Genomic DNA, 16,469 nt, shown 5'->3' with positions numbered 1-16,469 from the left:
ATTTTTTGGCCAGCACCGTGGCTCACTTGGCTAATCCTCTGCCTGCGGTACCAGCACCCCAGGTTCTAGTCCCAGTTGTGGCGCCAGGTTTTAGTCCCAGTTGCTCCTTTTCCAGTCCAGTTCTCTGCTGCAGCCCAGGAGTGCAGTGGAGGATGGCCCAAGTGCTTGGGTCCCTGCACCCACATGGGAGACCGGGAAGAAGCACCTGGCTCCTGACTTCAGATTGGCGCAGCTCTGGCTGTGGCGGCCATTAGGGGAGTGAACCAATGGAAGGAAGACCTTTCTCTCTGTTTCTCTCTCACTGTCTATAACTCTCTGTCTCTCTCTCTCTCTCACTGTCTACCTCTGCCTGTCAAAAAAATAAATAAATATTTTAAAAAATTAATTAATTTTATTTATTTGAAAGCAGAGATACAGAGAGAGGGATCACTCATATACTGGTTCACCACCTGCAACATAGCAGCTGAGAACCAGGAACTCCATCTGGGTCTCCCACGTGGGCGGCAGGGACCCGAGTACCTCACCTGCCACCTCCCCGAGTGTGCACCAGCAGGAAGCTGGATTGAGAGCAGAGCAGGAACTCGAACACAGGCCCTCCAATATGGGAGGTGTGCGTCCCATGCTGGGGTCTTAACCGCTGCTCCAGGGGCCTACCCAGGGGTGGAGGATCTTTCCACGCACTTCCTCCTTATGCTCCTCCTCGCAAATATTCCACAGGGGAGCTGCCTCGCAGGCATGAAGCACGGTCTACACCGCCAGCTGTCTGTGACTTCGGCCGAGTCATCTGCCTCCCATCTGCAGCAGGAACACACAGCACCCACTGGGTGGCTAGGACCAAGCCACGTGCCTTCTACACTGGATCTTTTCCTTTCCCAATGACTTTTTCTTCAGCCGTCCAACGAGACAGCTGAACCTGTTCAAGGTCTGTTCCACAAACCACTTGCATTAGAAGAATCTGAATACCCAGAGAGCTGACTTGCAGGTCCCCAGGCCCCAATCCAGATCTACAGAATCAGAACCTCCAGGGACAGGGCCAAGCGACGAACATTGTAAATTCACGTCCCTACTGCCGTTACGAGGGACTCCGTGTGCACTGAATGGAACCAGTGGCCGGCAGCCCTTCCACCCTGATGCTGGGTTGCACCCCTGTTTCTTTTAGTGCAACACTGGGGCACCTGCCTGGGGCGGGGGCTGTTCTTTGTCCAGCCCAAGAATAGGCTGCTTCGGAGGCAGGGAGGGACTCCCGGATGCTCCACGGGGCGATCACCTACAGACAAACTCCGGCAATTGCAGGGACTAAATGTGGAGCGCTCGAACCCTGGGGATTGCTCCCGGCACTCAGGCCGAGCCGGGTCGGGAGGCCAGAGGCAGGAGGGTTGCAGCGAAACCCTACCCGGAGATGCGTTTAGTTCGCTTCAAGTTTCCAGCAGAGGGATTTAACAGGTTTAAAGCAGTTTTCTGCGAATCTTTGTCAAGGAAGTGTATGTACAAACAAACAGGGAGGGTTTTTTTTAGTAAAAAGTTAATCGGCTTAAAGTGTGCAACTAAATAAGCAAAGCTTACATTAAAGTGACCCAGAGAGAAAGAAGCCCATGGAAAGAAAGTGCTGGGACATACAATATGGCTTCTATGTGCTTTTGTAGCTCCACGCTATAAATATTCATGGGGCAGTGTTAATGGGGTCTGCAGCTCTATGCAACCACAATAGTTTTTTTGTTGATTCTCAGGACCATGAACTTTGAAACCATGACCCTAAATTTCAGGACTCTGCATTCAGCCACATTTGCCGAGCAGGAGGGGAGAAGGCCCGGCTCGCGGACAGAGGAGAGGAAGCGGCGCGGTGGGAATCCCGCCTCCTGGGTCTTTGGCCCGAGAGTAACCGGGAGGATCTGTTTAGCATGGGAAGCCTCCTGTCTCCAGGGTCCCCAGCTGCTGCGACCGGGGAAAACGGCCCTGGCGAGGGCTGGATGGCTTAGCATATGGCAGAGGGGAGTGGGAGGTTCTGGGTATTTTAATTGCATCAAACGGATTCATTGCGAGTTGCACATGGATGACTTTAAAAAGTAGCTGGCGTCGTGGGCTTTCCACGATGGGGAGAATTTAAGCCATCCAAGCCCTGTCCTGGCTTCCCACACGAGGAAACTGGAGCCCAGGAGGGTCAAACGGGCTGCTCAAAATGTCTCCTCTACTGGCCAGGTCTGCTGGCTCCCAACTATGCTCTAGGGACAGCAAATATAAGGCAACCATGTGCCCCTCCTCACCCGCTCTCCCCGGGGACGGGTACCCCTACCCAGCCATGGCCTCCTGCCCACTGAACCTGGACACAGTTTCCAAATCCATCTTAGCCCAGCACTGCAAGAGACACACACAAGTGACAAGGAACACAGGCAAGCTGAGACCCATTCCCAATCACACACGATGCCACGCAGGCAGCGTCCAAAGCCCATTGCTACCATTTGTTGCGGTTAAGGGTTTTCTGTTCGGAGACATTGGCAGCCTGCGCTCGGGGGTCTGAGTGCGCGCCAGCACCGCTGCAGGACCTGAGAGTCCATCGGAATCGCGTGGCAAAGGTCAGTCAGCACCGAGGAGAGCGCCCTGCACAGCTGCTCCAAGCCAGGCTGCCCCTCCAGCGCCCAGCCCTGTCTTCCGCCCTGGCCCGCGCCACCCTACTTCACGGATGCACTAGGACGGTCTGGCTGCTGCCGAGGCTGACGCCGCCTTGCTGCAGGGGTCTAGGACCTCCTGCCTGTCTCTTCCTCTCCACCACCATTTGTTCGCATCAGTACATTTCAGGCCATCGCCACATCTTGGCTTTCCAAGCACGACTCACTGGGCTCAACAAAACACCTGCTTGGCCAATTAAAATATTAAAATTATATATGTAATATATATATATATTATCCATTGATTTGTTAAGGCCAGGCAGGCCATATCTGCAAATCTATGTTTTATAGCTCCAAATAGATTTCACCTGACATGCCACCCCCGTTGCCTTGGTGGTGCCTCTTTCAAGCACGGTGATGTGTCTTCTAGGCCACCATGGGCAGAAGATCCAGATCAACTAACATTGTCTGCCCCAGGCGGGGACGGGGCCTGGTATCGTATGTTCCACCTGACTCTCCGCCTCTCACAAATCATGCTGTGAGGACAAGCAAACATTTCCCTGAGTGTGCAGGGGCAGCTGTGGCAAGGCCTGGGCTTCAGTACACTTGGTTTTCACCCTCCCAGCTCTGTCCCAAGCCCAGGACCACATCCCCCAGCTTGCTCCACGCTCTCTGGTTTCTGGGGGGACCGCCTGGCAGGGAAGAGGGAGGAGGAGAGAGAGGGCTGCAGCACCTTCTCCTGCTTCGGTGCTTTTTTCTTCTCCTGTTTTTGGGGGGCCGGTGGCAAGCACACACCCCTGCCACTTCCTCTCCCCTCCCCGCCCAGCTGTGGCTCTGGGACCCTGCTCCCTCCACCTTCCCCTCTCCCCAGGGTGGCCTGGCTACTCCCCCTTCTCTTACCCTGTGACTAATCCCCGCCGTCATCAATGTCTCTTCATCTGAAACCTGTAGGGGCAAATTCTGTTTCCTGCTGGGCTCCCAACTTCCAGAGCTGTTCTAGGAAAACCCTCCCGCTATTTCCAGCGCTGACAGGAAGATGGGCTTCTCACCGCGGATGGAGATGGCTTCTTCAGCGACCGACGACACTTTCCCCTGCTTCCTTGCAGCAGGACAGGCGTTACTGCCACCTCACACCCGCTGCGTCCCCACGACAGGGGCTCACACGGGCTCCACTCACTACCAGAGAGAGGGCTGCCGTGGCGGTGCTAAAAGCCGCAAGCTTCTTGGGCTCTATTTTACTTTCAGTGTGCCTGATTCCAGGTGCCTCTCCTAAGCGCTGCTGTCTCCACTGGGGATGATGCTATGAGCCATCAGTTACGTGTGCAAGTTCATGACTCGCCCTGAGGATAGGGGCCGCTGGAGACCCTAAGTAGTGCAGAGAGTGCAAAGCTACACTGGGTGGAGAGCAGAGGAGGCCGGGAGCTGGCGCCAGCCAGGCCCACGGCTTCCACCTGACCGCGGACAAGTTCCTGCCTTCCCCAGGCCTTCAGGGATCTCCTGGGAAACAAGAGAAACAGGCCGACTAATCCCTACGTTGCCTTCCGGCTCCAGCCCTCCATCCGGTTGGACTGAGACCTTGCTAGGCGTAGCAGCCTGACTTCCAAGGGTGCTAGCGGGCTGTCATCAGCCCGACTGCATTGTCTTCTCAAAGGCCCAGCAGGTTCAGCCACTCGGGGCAGGCACTGCTCACGGGCCGCCAGTGCCTCTGCCCCCCTCTTCCCTGATAATCGAGGGTGCTCCCCAGGGATAAGGGGAACCACGGCATCTCGGAAAACTGCTCTGCCTCCTACGCAGGCTGCAGGCACATCCTTGTCGAAGAAGTTAGAATTTAGGTGAGGTGTGGGTGGCCTTTCCCTCCCTAGCACCTGCTCCTTACCATTGCTACTTCTGTTAGAATTCTCTTTGCAACCTTTTTCCTAGTTGATGATTATTTATATTAAGTTTTCTCATTACTGTTCAAGCGACTGGTGTGGTTTCAGCCTCAGAACTGGACCCTGATGGACACGGCCAATTAACTTGGGTCGGTTCCCACAGTTGAACCCAATCCCAGCTGGGACAGCTGTGCGACCATCTCCACAGGGAGTCAGGGTGGTGGCAGCATGCGTTTGCTGCTTTAGACAGCTCCTCTCCAAAGATCGTGAGAAACACAACTGGCCAAGGTGAACTCTGGATATTTAAGAGTCCCTACAAACTGCTAAAGATGATTTATTTGAAAGGCACAGTTAGAGAGAGAGAGAAAGAGGGATCTTCCATTCAATGATTCACTCCCCAAATAGCTGCAAAGGCTGAGGCTGGTCCAGGCCAAAACCAGGGGCCTGGAACTTCATCTTGGTCTCCCATGTGGGTAGCAGGGGTCCAAGTACAGGGGCCATCCTCTGCTGCCTTGCCTGGTGCATCAGGAGGGAGCTGGACCAGAAGTAGAGCAGCTGGGACTCAAATCAAAGCTCCAACATGGGATGCTTAACCCACTGTGCCACAATGTCGGCCCCAAGGTATATTTGAAAAGGTTCCAAACTATTTTAAAAAGAAATAGAAATTATAAGTGCAAGTTCACAAGATTGCAAAAACACATTTCTCAAGGCAGCCAAGACTTTTAAAAACCAGAATACAAAATATTAATCCTAACAGGAGTGCAAACAAGGGGAAAAATTCACGGGTAATTTGAAAAGAAGACTCAGAATACCTAAAAACGGGGCCGGCTCAGTGGCGTAATGGGTTAATCCTCTGCCTGCAGCGCCGGCATCCCATATGGGTGCCGGTTCTAGACCCAGCTGCTCCATTTCCAATTCAGCTCTCTGCTGTGGCCTGGGAAAGCAGGGCAGTCCTTGGGCCCCTGCACCCACGTGGGAGACCAGAAGAAGCACCTGGCTCCTGGCTTTGGATCGGCGCAGCACCAGCTGTTGCAGCCATCTGGGGAGTGAACCAACGGAAGGAAGACCTTTCTCTGTCTCTACCTCTCACTGTCTGTAACTCTACATCTCAGATAAATAAATATAAATTTTAAAAAAAGAATACCTAAAAACACCTACACTTTTCACCCATCCCCCTCCCCCCCCAGTTCTACTTCTGGGAATCTGTTCTAAAGAAATAAAGACGTACGTAAAACGCTAGGATCCCTGCAGCAGTGTCTGTACCAAAGCAAGAGAAAGAGCCCGGGGACACATGCGCATGTCCCACACAGAGGACTGGGCAGACGGGGCAGCCACGCAGTGGGGTGCAGAGCAACAAGTGCGTCTCTTATGGAAACATCTCTCCTGTTCACAGGGCTCAGTGAAAGTGAAGTAGACGCAGGTTCAAAGTCACATGGACAGCATTCTCTGGAAAAGGAAAGTTATAAACACGCACAGAGAAACTGCAGAAGGACACACGATAAAAGCTGACAGCAAGCACTTCTGCGCGATGGGGTTACTGTACATTTTTCCTCTTGCTTGCTCTGCAGTTTCTAAACGTTCCCCAGCGCTGTGCACAAGCGTTAGCCAGGAAATTAAGGAAAATTCTTTCTTTTTTTTTTTTTAAAGATTTATTTATTTATTTGAAAGTCAGAGTTAAACAGAGAGAGGAGAGACAGAGAGAGAGAGATCTTCCATCCGATGGTTCACTCCCCAGCTGGCCGCAACAGCTGGAGCTGCGCCGATCCGAAGCCAGGAGCCAGGAGCTTCTTCCGGGTCTCCCACGCGGGTGCAGGGGCCCAAGGACCTGGGCCATCTTACACTTTCCCAGGCCATAGCAGAGCTGGATGGGAAGTGGAGCAGTCGGGTCTCCAACTGGCGCCCATATGGGATGCCGGCGCTTCAGGCCAGGGTGTTAACCCGCTGCGCCACAGCGCCGGCCCCAGAAAATGCTTTCTGTTACGACAGACCCCGCCTCTCTTGCCCACTTCCAGGGCACCCCAGTGCTTGCTGAACATGTCTGGGTGGATTCAGGCACGTTTCAGCCATGGCCTTGGGACACAGCTCAGCTCAGGGCCCCACCCAGGCACAGGCCCTCCACCTCTTCCCATCTGCCCTCCCTTTCCAACCCTAAGGCCACAGCCCACGGCTCAGGACCCTAAGCCCAGAATTCCTGGCGATCCTCCTGCTTCCTGCTTCTACAGGTCCTAGGCATCGCATGTGTTCATTCTCACAGCCCTCTGCTCAAACCCATCAATAGCTCCCTGTTTCTTTAGGGACATATTTCAAATGTCAGCCCGACATTCACTGTCCCAAGCTTATTTCAGTCTTGTCACTGCTATCCTGCAAATCAAACCAGAGCAAATCTCTCCTCACCCCTGCCGCCACCACCACCACTCAGCACCCCTGCTGCCTCACCTTCGCTCATGCTGATGGACGCAGAGCCAACGGCCAGCCACCTGACACCTGAGACCCAGGAGGCACACACCGCCCACCCTGGGACCACAACCTCCTCGGGCCACTGAAGCTTCTCTGAGAGTTGCCCCCCACCTCCACGGGAGCCCCCAAAATTCCCGGAGCATGGAGGGTCATGGGGTGGGTCCCGCTGCCCATCAGCTCTTGGAGCAGGCCCAGCCCAGGCTCCCCGAGTCCAGACGCTGTACCTGCCCCCAGCTGGAGTCTTGGAAATGAGTGTGACCCCTGCTGTTGTTTGGTGATGGGCGCACACACACGCCCGCATGGCTGAGCTGCTCACCTGCTGTGACTCAGGAGCCAGGCAGGGAGTGTCTCCGCCAGCTCGGCCCCTTGGTCCCTTCCTCTTCACTGGGCTATGTTCACTGGCGTACAATTCATATGCCACAAAACTCACCTTTGCTTACTTTAAACAGCCTCTGTAACAAGTCATCAAACCTGAAATTAACAGTTTCTCACTTTTGGGGGCCAGCACCGTGATGCAATAGGTTAAGCCTTCACCTGAGGTGCCAGCATCGCATATAGGCACCGGGTTCTAGTCCCGGCTGCTCCTCTTCCAATCCAGCTCTCTGCTGTGGCCTGGGAAAGCAGTAGAAGATGGCCCAAATGGTTGGGCCCCTGCACCCGCGTGGGAGACCAGGAAGAAGCACCTGGCTCCTGGCTTCGGATTAGCGCAACTCTGATCATTGCGGCCATCTGAGGAGTGAACCAACTGAAGGAAGACCTTTCTCTGTCTCTCCCTCTCACTGCCTGTAACTCTACCTCTCAAATAAATAAATTAAATTAAAAAAAAGAGTCTCTAACTTTAATCAGACTTCATAAAATCAGTTGTTCATTTACTGCAAACTTAAATTTAGGATTACTTAAATCCTCTACAGTATTCTAACAGAGGAGTTTCAGAAGGGCTGTGTGCACCTGCTCTGTGTTTCGACAATGGAAATGTCAATCACAGATCACTTGCCATGTGTCAGAAACAACACTTGACAAACATCACATCGTTCAACCTTTGTGGCAACCCTGAGACCTGGATCTCGCAAGCTCTTTTCAAGTGAGGGAACTGACACTCAGAGAAGTTAAGTAACCTCCTCAAGCTCACACAGCCTTGCAGAGGTAGCGGCTCTGAATCCAGGTCTGGCAGGCATCAGAGTCTGCTCATTCCCTGCCCTCGTGCACTATGGAGTAGAAAATACTGGCAATAGAGGTGGACTAGATTCTGCTCCTGCCTGGAGAACCGAGGAGCACAAACATTTAATTCTTTTTTTTTTTAAGATGTATTTATTTATTTGAAAGTCAGAGTTACACAGACAGAAGGAGAGGCAGAGAGCCATAGAGAGAGAGAGGGGTCTTCTATCAGATGGTTCACTCCCCAAATGACTATAATGGCCAGAGCTGCGCCGATCCAAAGCCAGGAGCCAGAAACCTCCTCTGGGTTCCTGCACATGGGTGCAGGGGCCCAAGGACCTGGGCCATTTTCTACTGCTTTCCCAGGCCATAGCAGAGAGCTGGATCAGAAGAGGAGCAGCCGGGTCTCGAACCGGTGCCCATATGGGATGCTGGTGCTTCAGGCCAGGGCTTTAACCTGCTGTGCTATAGCGCCAGCCCCAAACATTTAATTCTAATTTAATTCCAGCAAATGAGCACCTGCCTACCCACAGGGACACAATGACAAGTAGGGATGAACTAAAGATGTAATAGTGCCAGCCACCCTTTGCTGGGTATGGTCGGGGGAAGTGGGTGTCTCAGGAGGACGGGATGGCAGGAATACCAGGGAGGTGGCAGCTCCTGTTCTGGGTTCGCAGTGCCAGGGACACAGCTTCTGCCAGGCACCGGGGGTGGGCGTTTGGTGCAGTGGTTAAGGCAGCGCTTAGGATGCCTGTGTCCCATATCTGAATGTATGGGTTCAAGTCCCGGCTCTGCTTCCAACTCCAGCTTCCTGTCGATGTGCACCCAGAGAGGCAGCAGGTGAAGGTCAAGTGCTTGGGTCCCTGTGACCCACAAGGGCGACACAGGTGCAGTTCTGGGCTCCTGGCTTCAGCCTGGCCCAGCCCTGGCTGTTATGTGCTTCTGGGGAGTGAATCAGCAGATGGAAGATTTCTCTCTGTATCTTTCCAATACACAAAAAGAAGTAAATAAAGTTTCTACAGTCTATTAATGAAAAGTGCTTGTTGTGTTTTGTTTTTTAAGAAGAGAAAGCAGAAGACCTGCCCTGCACACAGAGTGGCTACGCCGGAGGACCCTGCCCAGGCCTCCGCAGTCAGCCCAGCTCCGCTCTGAGGGTTCCCGGGTCAGCGCCCCTGCTGCTGCGTTTTCCAGGCTGCCGATGAGAGGACAGTTCCTCTGCCCAAATCATCATCCCTCACTCAGCAAACACTGACAAGTGCCCACAAAGCGCTGGGTGCTGCTCTAGGCCCTAGGCATGAAGCAGGGACCAAAGCAGACAGCTTCCCTGACCCCATGGAGTGTGATGCCCAGCCTTGCATCAGTCCAGCTGTCCCTCAGTGTCTGCCAGAAACTGGGTTTAGGACCCCCTGTGGATACAAAACCCAAGGGTGCGGCTGGGGCTTCGGTAGTTGGTTAAGCTGCCCACTGTAGTGCCAGCAGTCCATATGGGCGCCGGTTTGAGCCCCAGCTGCTCCGCTTCCAATCCAGCTTCCAACTAATACACCTGGGAAAGCAGTGGAAGACAGCCCAACTGTTTGGGCCCCTGCCACCTACGTGGGAGACCTGCAAGAACCTTCTTGGCTTTGGCCTGGCCCAGCCTTGGCTGTTGCAGCCATTTGGGGGAGTAACTAGTAGATGGAATCAATCTCTCTCTCTCTCACTTTCTCCTTCTCTCCTTCTCTCTCTCTCTCCCCATCTGTAACTCTGCCTCTCATATAAATAATAGAACAAATCTTGAAAGAAAAACACCCATGGGTGCTCACGTGCCATTCATAAAAAGCCAGGTGTCTGCAGAGGGCCCAGGTCTCTCCTCTTGGATGCTTTAAATCACAGAGAGAAAGGTCTTCCTTCTGCTGGTTCACTCCCCAAATGGCCTCTACGGCCGGAGCTGTGCCGATCCGAAGCCAGGAGCTTCTTCCTGGTCTCCCATGTGGGTGCTGGGGCCCAAGCACTTGGGCCATCCTCCACTGCTTTCCCGGGCCACAGCAGAGAGCTGGATTGGAAGAGGAGCAACCAGGACTAGAACCAGGTGCCCATATGGGATGCCGGCACTGCAGGCAGAGGATTAATCAAGTGAGTCTTGGTTCCGGCCCCCTTTAAATCACCTCTTGATTGCATCCGACACCCAACACACTGTAAGGGCCGTGTAAATCACTGCCACGCCGTGGGTGGGGAATGACGACCAGAAAGGCCCTACTCGTCTGTACAGATGCAATTTTTTTAAAATCTCAGTTCATGGTACGTTGAACCCATGGGTGCGAAACCAGGGACACAGCGGGTCAACTCTAGTGTGGGTGCTGCCGGCTAGAGCCACCCCAAAAGTGCTCTGGGGGATCCCGAAGAAAACCTGATCGAAGGTGCCTTGGAGAGAACGGCAGGCAGGAGTGAGGCCCCAGATTCCAGCGGGAAGCAAGGACTGAAGGCACAGGGGTAAGAGCCAGGCAGCCCGCCACCTTCACCGCCGCTCCTGCGCCTGAGCCAGCAGGGACCACGAGCTCCATCTGTTAAACCAAAGCCTGAGGACGGCCCTGGCATTTACCAAGCCATGGGCCGGAAGTCCAGCTGGTCAACCAGCCAGGTGCCTTGGATCTCAGAAACGCAAAGGCTGCCCAGCACTTCACAACCACCGGAACCTCGCGCGGGCGACTGGTGGCCCGAGCCGCACACCCCCAGCTCAGCTCTGCACAGGTCTTGCCTCTGCTGCTTCTCTCCCCCTCTTTTCAACTCGAGAGCTTTTTCTGAACCCACAGAGCCCACTACACCTAGCGTGGGGACATTGGCACCTGTGAGTTTTCCAAAACTGACTGCAATGATACCTCCCATCCCACAAACTCTTGTAAGTGCGACTTCACCATTCCTCCCACTGCAGAGGCAGGTCTAGGTGCCCTCCCTAGAACCTAGGAGGGCTGTGTCCTTAGGGGAAGTGCTGCTCCGTGGCTCCGGGACAAGGCCATCAAAGGCAATTCAGCTTCCACGGAGAATCCAGCCACTGTGCTGTGAGGAAGCCCAAGGAGCCTGCAATGAGAGCCCATTTGTAGATGCTCTGGCCAACAGTCCAGCTGAGGTCCTGGGATGGCCATTTGGTCCAGTGGTTAAGATGCTGGCTAAGGAGGCTGGTGTTGTGGCATGGTGGGTTAAGCCGCTGCCTGCAATGTTGGCATCCTAAACAGGTGCCAGTTCAAATCCTGGCTGCTCTGTTTCTGATCCAGCTCCCTGAAAATGTGCCTAGGGAAGCAATGGAGGATGGCCCAAGGACTTGGACTCCCGTCACCCACGTGGGAGACCTGGATGGAACTCCAGGCTCCTGGCTTCAGCCTGGACCAGCCCTAGCCATTGTGACTATTTGGAGAGTGAACCAGTAGGAGGGAAGATCAGTTGATTTCTCTTGATCTCTCCCCGCAACTCTATCTCCCTCTCTTTCTCCCCCCACCTCCCTCTCTCTCTCCCTCTCTCCCTCTTTCTATTACTCTGTCTTTCAAATAAATAACTCTTAAAAAAAAATAAAAATATGCTAAAATGTTCACATTCCCTATCAGAGTTTTTTTTGTTTGTTTGTTTGTTTTGTGTGTGTGTGTGTTTTTTTTTTTTTTTTTTTTTTGACAGGCAGAGTAGACAGAGAGAAAGGTCTTCCTTTGCCGTTGGTTCACCCTCCAATGGCCGCCGCGGCTGGCACACCGCGCTGATCTGAAGCCAGGAGCCAGGTGCTTCTCCTGGTCTCCCATGGGGTGCAGGGCCCAAGTACTTGGGCCATCCTCCACTGCACTCCCTGGCCACAGCAGAGAGCTGGCCTGGAAGAGGGGCAACTGGGACAGAATCCAGCGCCCCGACCGGGACTAGAACCCGGTGTGCCGACGCCGCAAGGCTGAGGATTAGCCTAGTGAGCCGCGGCGCCGGCCTCTATCAGAGTTTGATACGCAACCCTGTACCCTGGTTTCAGGTTCCTGTCAGCATAGACCCTGGAGACAGCAGGGATGGTTCAGTCCCTCCACTCGGTGGGAGACCTGGATGGAGTTCACAGTTCCTGGTTCTGGCCCTGGTCCATCCCTAGTCTCGCACGCATTTGGGGAGTGAACTAGGGGATGGGGGTTTGTTTCTCTCCCCCCACCCCTGGCCATATACATACATACATACAAATTTTAAATTCTGACAGGCCAGACGTGGGTGACTGAGCCTCCAGATGATTCCAGACCCCAGCTGTCCAGTCCCCGAGCCTGCAAGTCTTGCCGGCTGATGGGACAGAGAAGTGGCCCCTGCTCTGTCCTCCCCAAAGTCCTGAGGGAAGGACCCGTGAGCATTAGAAAGGGGAAGCTGTCCTCCACCACCGAGTTTGGGGTGGCTCCGTACACGGAACAGAAGCGGGAGCAGTGAGCAAAGGGAAGGGCAGCAGCCCCTGGGTAAAAGCCCCGCCTCCTAATCACCAGGTGGGAACCCTGGGAGGCACTCAGGAAGCTCGGGGGGGGGGGGGGGGGGCCAGTAGGGTCAAAGCCTGCAGCCTCCAGCAGGAACCTCAGTCCCGCTCCCCTCAGTGAAGTCCCTTCCTCCCTCACCCCTGCTTCCTGGGATCCCCTTGCAAACAGACTACGCATACAGTTCATGTCTGAGGCTCCACTTTCCAAGAATCCAACCACAAGCGGCTTCACATGCACCATGCACAGTGAGTGATTTGACTCCCGGTGCCGTAGTGCGGATGGGGAGACGGAGGCCAGGGAAGCGAATGGATTTATCAGGGCCACAGAGTAGGAGTGAGGGTCAAGGTAAGCACCCAGGCCTTCTGGCTCGAATGCAGCTGAAGAATTCTGGACGAGAACAGGTAGAAGGGCTCCCAAGACCTGGTGTCGGGAGGATACCCAGGACTTACAGTCATCTGAACCTGGCTGCATGGATGGTCCCAGTTGGAAAACGAAAGGGCAGAGCCATGACCCCTCGACAGACATCACGTCCCAGATCCAGGCCACTCACAGCCCCAGACAGGAGGTTTTCAAACCACACTCCCAATCCACAATCATCTGGTTTTAAAGCCATCCTTTTGCATAGCATCAAATCGACTATTAGGAAATTTGAATTTTATGCCTTAAAACCTGCTGCAAGGTTAGCATGAAGATGGTCTTCCAACAAGTTCCTAGAAAAATCTGTAAAGTACTTTATCAGGAGTTGTCCTCATTTACAGATGAGGACTAAGGCACAGAGAAATGGAATAACTTTATTCCAAGTCACACAGCTCATGCATGACAGCAGAACTGGTAACATTAACAGTGTCAGGTCAGCGAAGTAGTAAGCAGAGAGGCTGGGCTAGAGCCACAGGTCACAGAACCCTAACACCAACCAGGCAGCAGCCAGGGGCTCCAACCCCAATGCCTGCAAGGTGTGATGCGGGCCGGGCAAGGCAGCTGGTGTGGACCAGAATGAGCCCCACAGACCCGTCAGTCTGCCACCCTAACAAGTCCAACGTCTCTGCTGTGCAGGCCCAGAGAGCAGGGGACTTGTCCAAGGCAGCACAGCCGCTGAGAGGCCTGGAACACATGCCGGCCCTTCTCCTCTGCCCTCTGGGCCTGCAGCTGCCCTGCTGTGGGGACAGGAGACAAGTGTGTTGGACGCGATGCCCTAGGGGAGGCTTCTGCCTGGAGGAGTCTGACTGGGATAGGAGGAGGGGCTGCCCCTACAGGCTTGCTTTAAGCATGCCATGGGCAGGTGCAATGTCTCCACAGCTAAGAGGCTGTCCTTTCAACACTGACATGTGCATGCGGCCTTCCAGTGGGTGAGCTTGCCAGAGGATGGAGTCTGAGAGGTTACTTTCCCGCTATGTGTCCCTCGCCATCGCCCTCTCCTGGTCACTCTCAGCACCAGCATGGCCCAGGAAGAGGCCAAAGGGTTGGGAGGATTCAAGGATGGCTATGGAACAGCAAAGGAGCTGAAACCACGCCCCCAAAGACCCGCCCCCTTCCGGCCCTGCCCACCCTGTCTTGGAATAGTCATGGAACCTGCACACCCGTGATTATCCGTGAGCTTCTTCTAAGGAGGGGGAGGGCCCCACGAGCGCGCTCCCACAGACCCGTGTCTCTTTCACCTCTGAATCTGAGCACCGGGACCAGCACCAGCCTGTGGAGGTGGGCACCGCATTCCTGAGCAACTGCTGGCTCCTCCCCCCTTTCTCCCACCCCTGCAGGCCCCAGCAGCAGAGCCCAGGTGTGACCCGGAATGGTAGACACCCCTCCCCCCCCACTGTCTCGGTTACGTTTCCAGGGTGAGGCCACCATTCCAACAGTGCTCTGCAGAGCCTGCTCCCTGCCTAGGGAGCGCCCCTGAGAAAGTTTCCAGGCCACACGGTGGAGAATTAGCCAGACACCAGCTCTGCCCACCTTCTAGCCTGTGAGGCTCCACGAGGTATAGGATAGGTGGGTGTTCTGCAGGCATCTTCCCCTTAGGGTCTGGTTTGAGCTGGTCTCCCGGTCCCCCAGGACCCTAGGCCACCAGCTTCCTCCAGGCCTCACCCCACTGGGGCCCACCCAATCCCTGCCCCCCACCCCGTCCTGTCCTGGACCACAGCCACTGCAGCAACACGAATCGGTGCTGCCATCACTGTGCCACCTGCAAATTCCCCGCCGGTCATCTGAGTCTTCCCCCAACTACCTCCCCTGAGAGAGGAGGAACCCGGCTGAGGAGGCATCCAGGGCGCTCACACAGACCCATCCAGGGCCGCACCACCTGCCCCTCCCGCTTCCTGCTCCTCTGCAGCCTCCAAGTGCAGGTGGGCCGGCCAATGCTCAGAGAAACGTCACCACCCGCGAGAGCCCGTCATCTCCCGGGGGTCCAGGGACACCTCTCTGTCCCAGCCCGGGAGCGCCCCGTAACCGTCGGCTGTTTGGAACGGGCTCTTGGGCCCTTCTAGGGCCAATGATCCCAGCTCAGAAGCCGCTCCTCTGGGGACCCCGGAGCTGGCTGGTGGCGGGGGAAGCAAACGGGAGCTGCAGCTCGGGGCTTCGGTTTGCATCCGAAAGGCCCGAGCGTGCCGGAGCGCCGCTCCCTGACGGGATTAGAGCACCTGCCGGCTTCCATCTCCACCCGCCCGGGGCGACTCCCAGGCGGTGAGGGGACGGCAGGGAGATTTGCGCCAATTCCAGTCTTGCTGATTCTCCCGTGACCACCCTATTCTTTGCCCCGCAGTGAAGCGCACCCCCCGCCCCGCCCCGGTCATCTCTCCCAAGAGTTAACCGCAACATCCTGAGAAAGTTTGCACGAAACTTAGAAATGCTGTGAAATAGGAGCCAGCAACTCCATCGGAGCCTGCGAGCGCCGCGCCCCGCCCGGCTCCCCAGCTCCGGCCAAGAGCGTGCGGCGTCGGCTCGGGCGGACCACCGGCTGTCAGCCGGCTCCGCGTCCGCCCCGGCCCCCGAGAGCCCTCGCGAACCCAGGGACCCTCCTGTTCCGCTTTGGGAACGCGCCCGCGGCGGCCACCGGTGCGCGCCGCAAACCTGGGGCGGGACGTCCCAGGCGCTGAGCGGCTCTCAGCACTTCCTCGGGAGCTTTGTTTTCCCGGGGAGCCCGGGGGTCCCAAGGGAGACCCGCCCCACAGACGGCTGCGCCGGCTCGCCCACCACCTCGTTTACATTTCAAAGGCAAACTTCTGCCGGACTTCGGCGGCGACCGCACCTACCGGCTTTGCACGGGTCGTGGTAGTGCTCCAGCTGCTGCTCCGCGCCCTCTTCGCCTTCCAGGGCCGAGTAGTCCGAGACGGCGTCCGGGCGCTCCCTGAGCCCCCCGGCGCCGCGCGGCGGCAGCAGCAGCAGCAGCAGCAGCGACACCGGGACCCCGAGCGCGGTCACCCGGGGCATGGTGGCGCGGGGCCGGAGGTGACCGAGGGAGTCGCGTGCACGGAAAGCTCAGTCCGACGACGCCCGGCGCACAGGATCCGGTCGGCGGCGGCCGGGATTCGGTGGTTACGCGCAGCTGCGGCGCATGGCTCCGGCGCGGAGAGAGCAGAGCGCGGCGCCCCCTGTCCGCGTCGGAGCGCCCGGGAAGCCGCGGCTCTGAGCGACTGCCCGGCGGCCGAGGCTGCAGCGGCTGACTGTGGCGGTGGCGGCGGTGGTTGGAGCTGTGGCCGCTCCGCCCCTCTCCACCAGGGCTGGACCACACAGCCCTCGCCAGGGGCCCCGGGCAGCCAATCGCTCGGGCGCCCGAGGCGAGGCCCCTCCTCTTCGCAGCACCTCCGCAACTTCGGAGGAAGGGGAGCGAGGTGAAGGTGCCAAAAGCATGGGTCCCAGACCAGCGGTGTGCCCACCCGGCCCAAGCCGCCCTTCTCCGGGCTGCTCCCGGAGACGAAGATTGGGCTTCCCGCCTGTTTATTCTC

The 16,469-nt window shown here is 56.2% G+C and overlaps 1 protein-coding gene across 1 annotated transcript in view; it reads right to left on the bottom strand.

The window, feature by feature from the left end:
* TLL2 (tolloid like 2) overlaps window positions 1-16,216 on the bottom strand; it is a 144,484-nt gene extending 128,268 nt beyond the window's left edge. The window contains exon 1 of the mRNA XM_070057473.2: window positions 15,777-16,216. Within this exon, the coding sequence (XP_069913574.2) occupies window positions 15,777-15,954 (178 nt within the window). The 5' untranslated portion in view covers window positions 15,955-16,216. The remainder of the gene's footprint in view (window positions 1-15,776) is intronic.
* Between the last annotated feature and the right edge of the window lie 253 nt (window positions 16,217-16,469).

This window comes from Oryctolagus cuniculus, chromosome 15, assembly GCF_051225735.1.
Source record: "Oryctolagus cuniculus isolate XC-2025 breed Fujian yellow rabbit chromosome 15, ASM5122573v1, whole genome shotgun sequence".
NCBI classification, from domain to species: domain Eukaryota; kingdom Metazoa; phylum Chordata; class Mammalia; order Lagomorpha; family Leporidae; genus Oryctolagus; species Oryctolagus cuniculus.
This window is presented reverse-complemented; position numbering and strand designations above follow the sequence as displayed.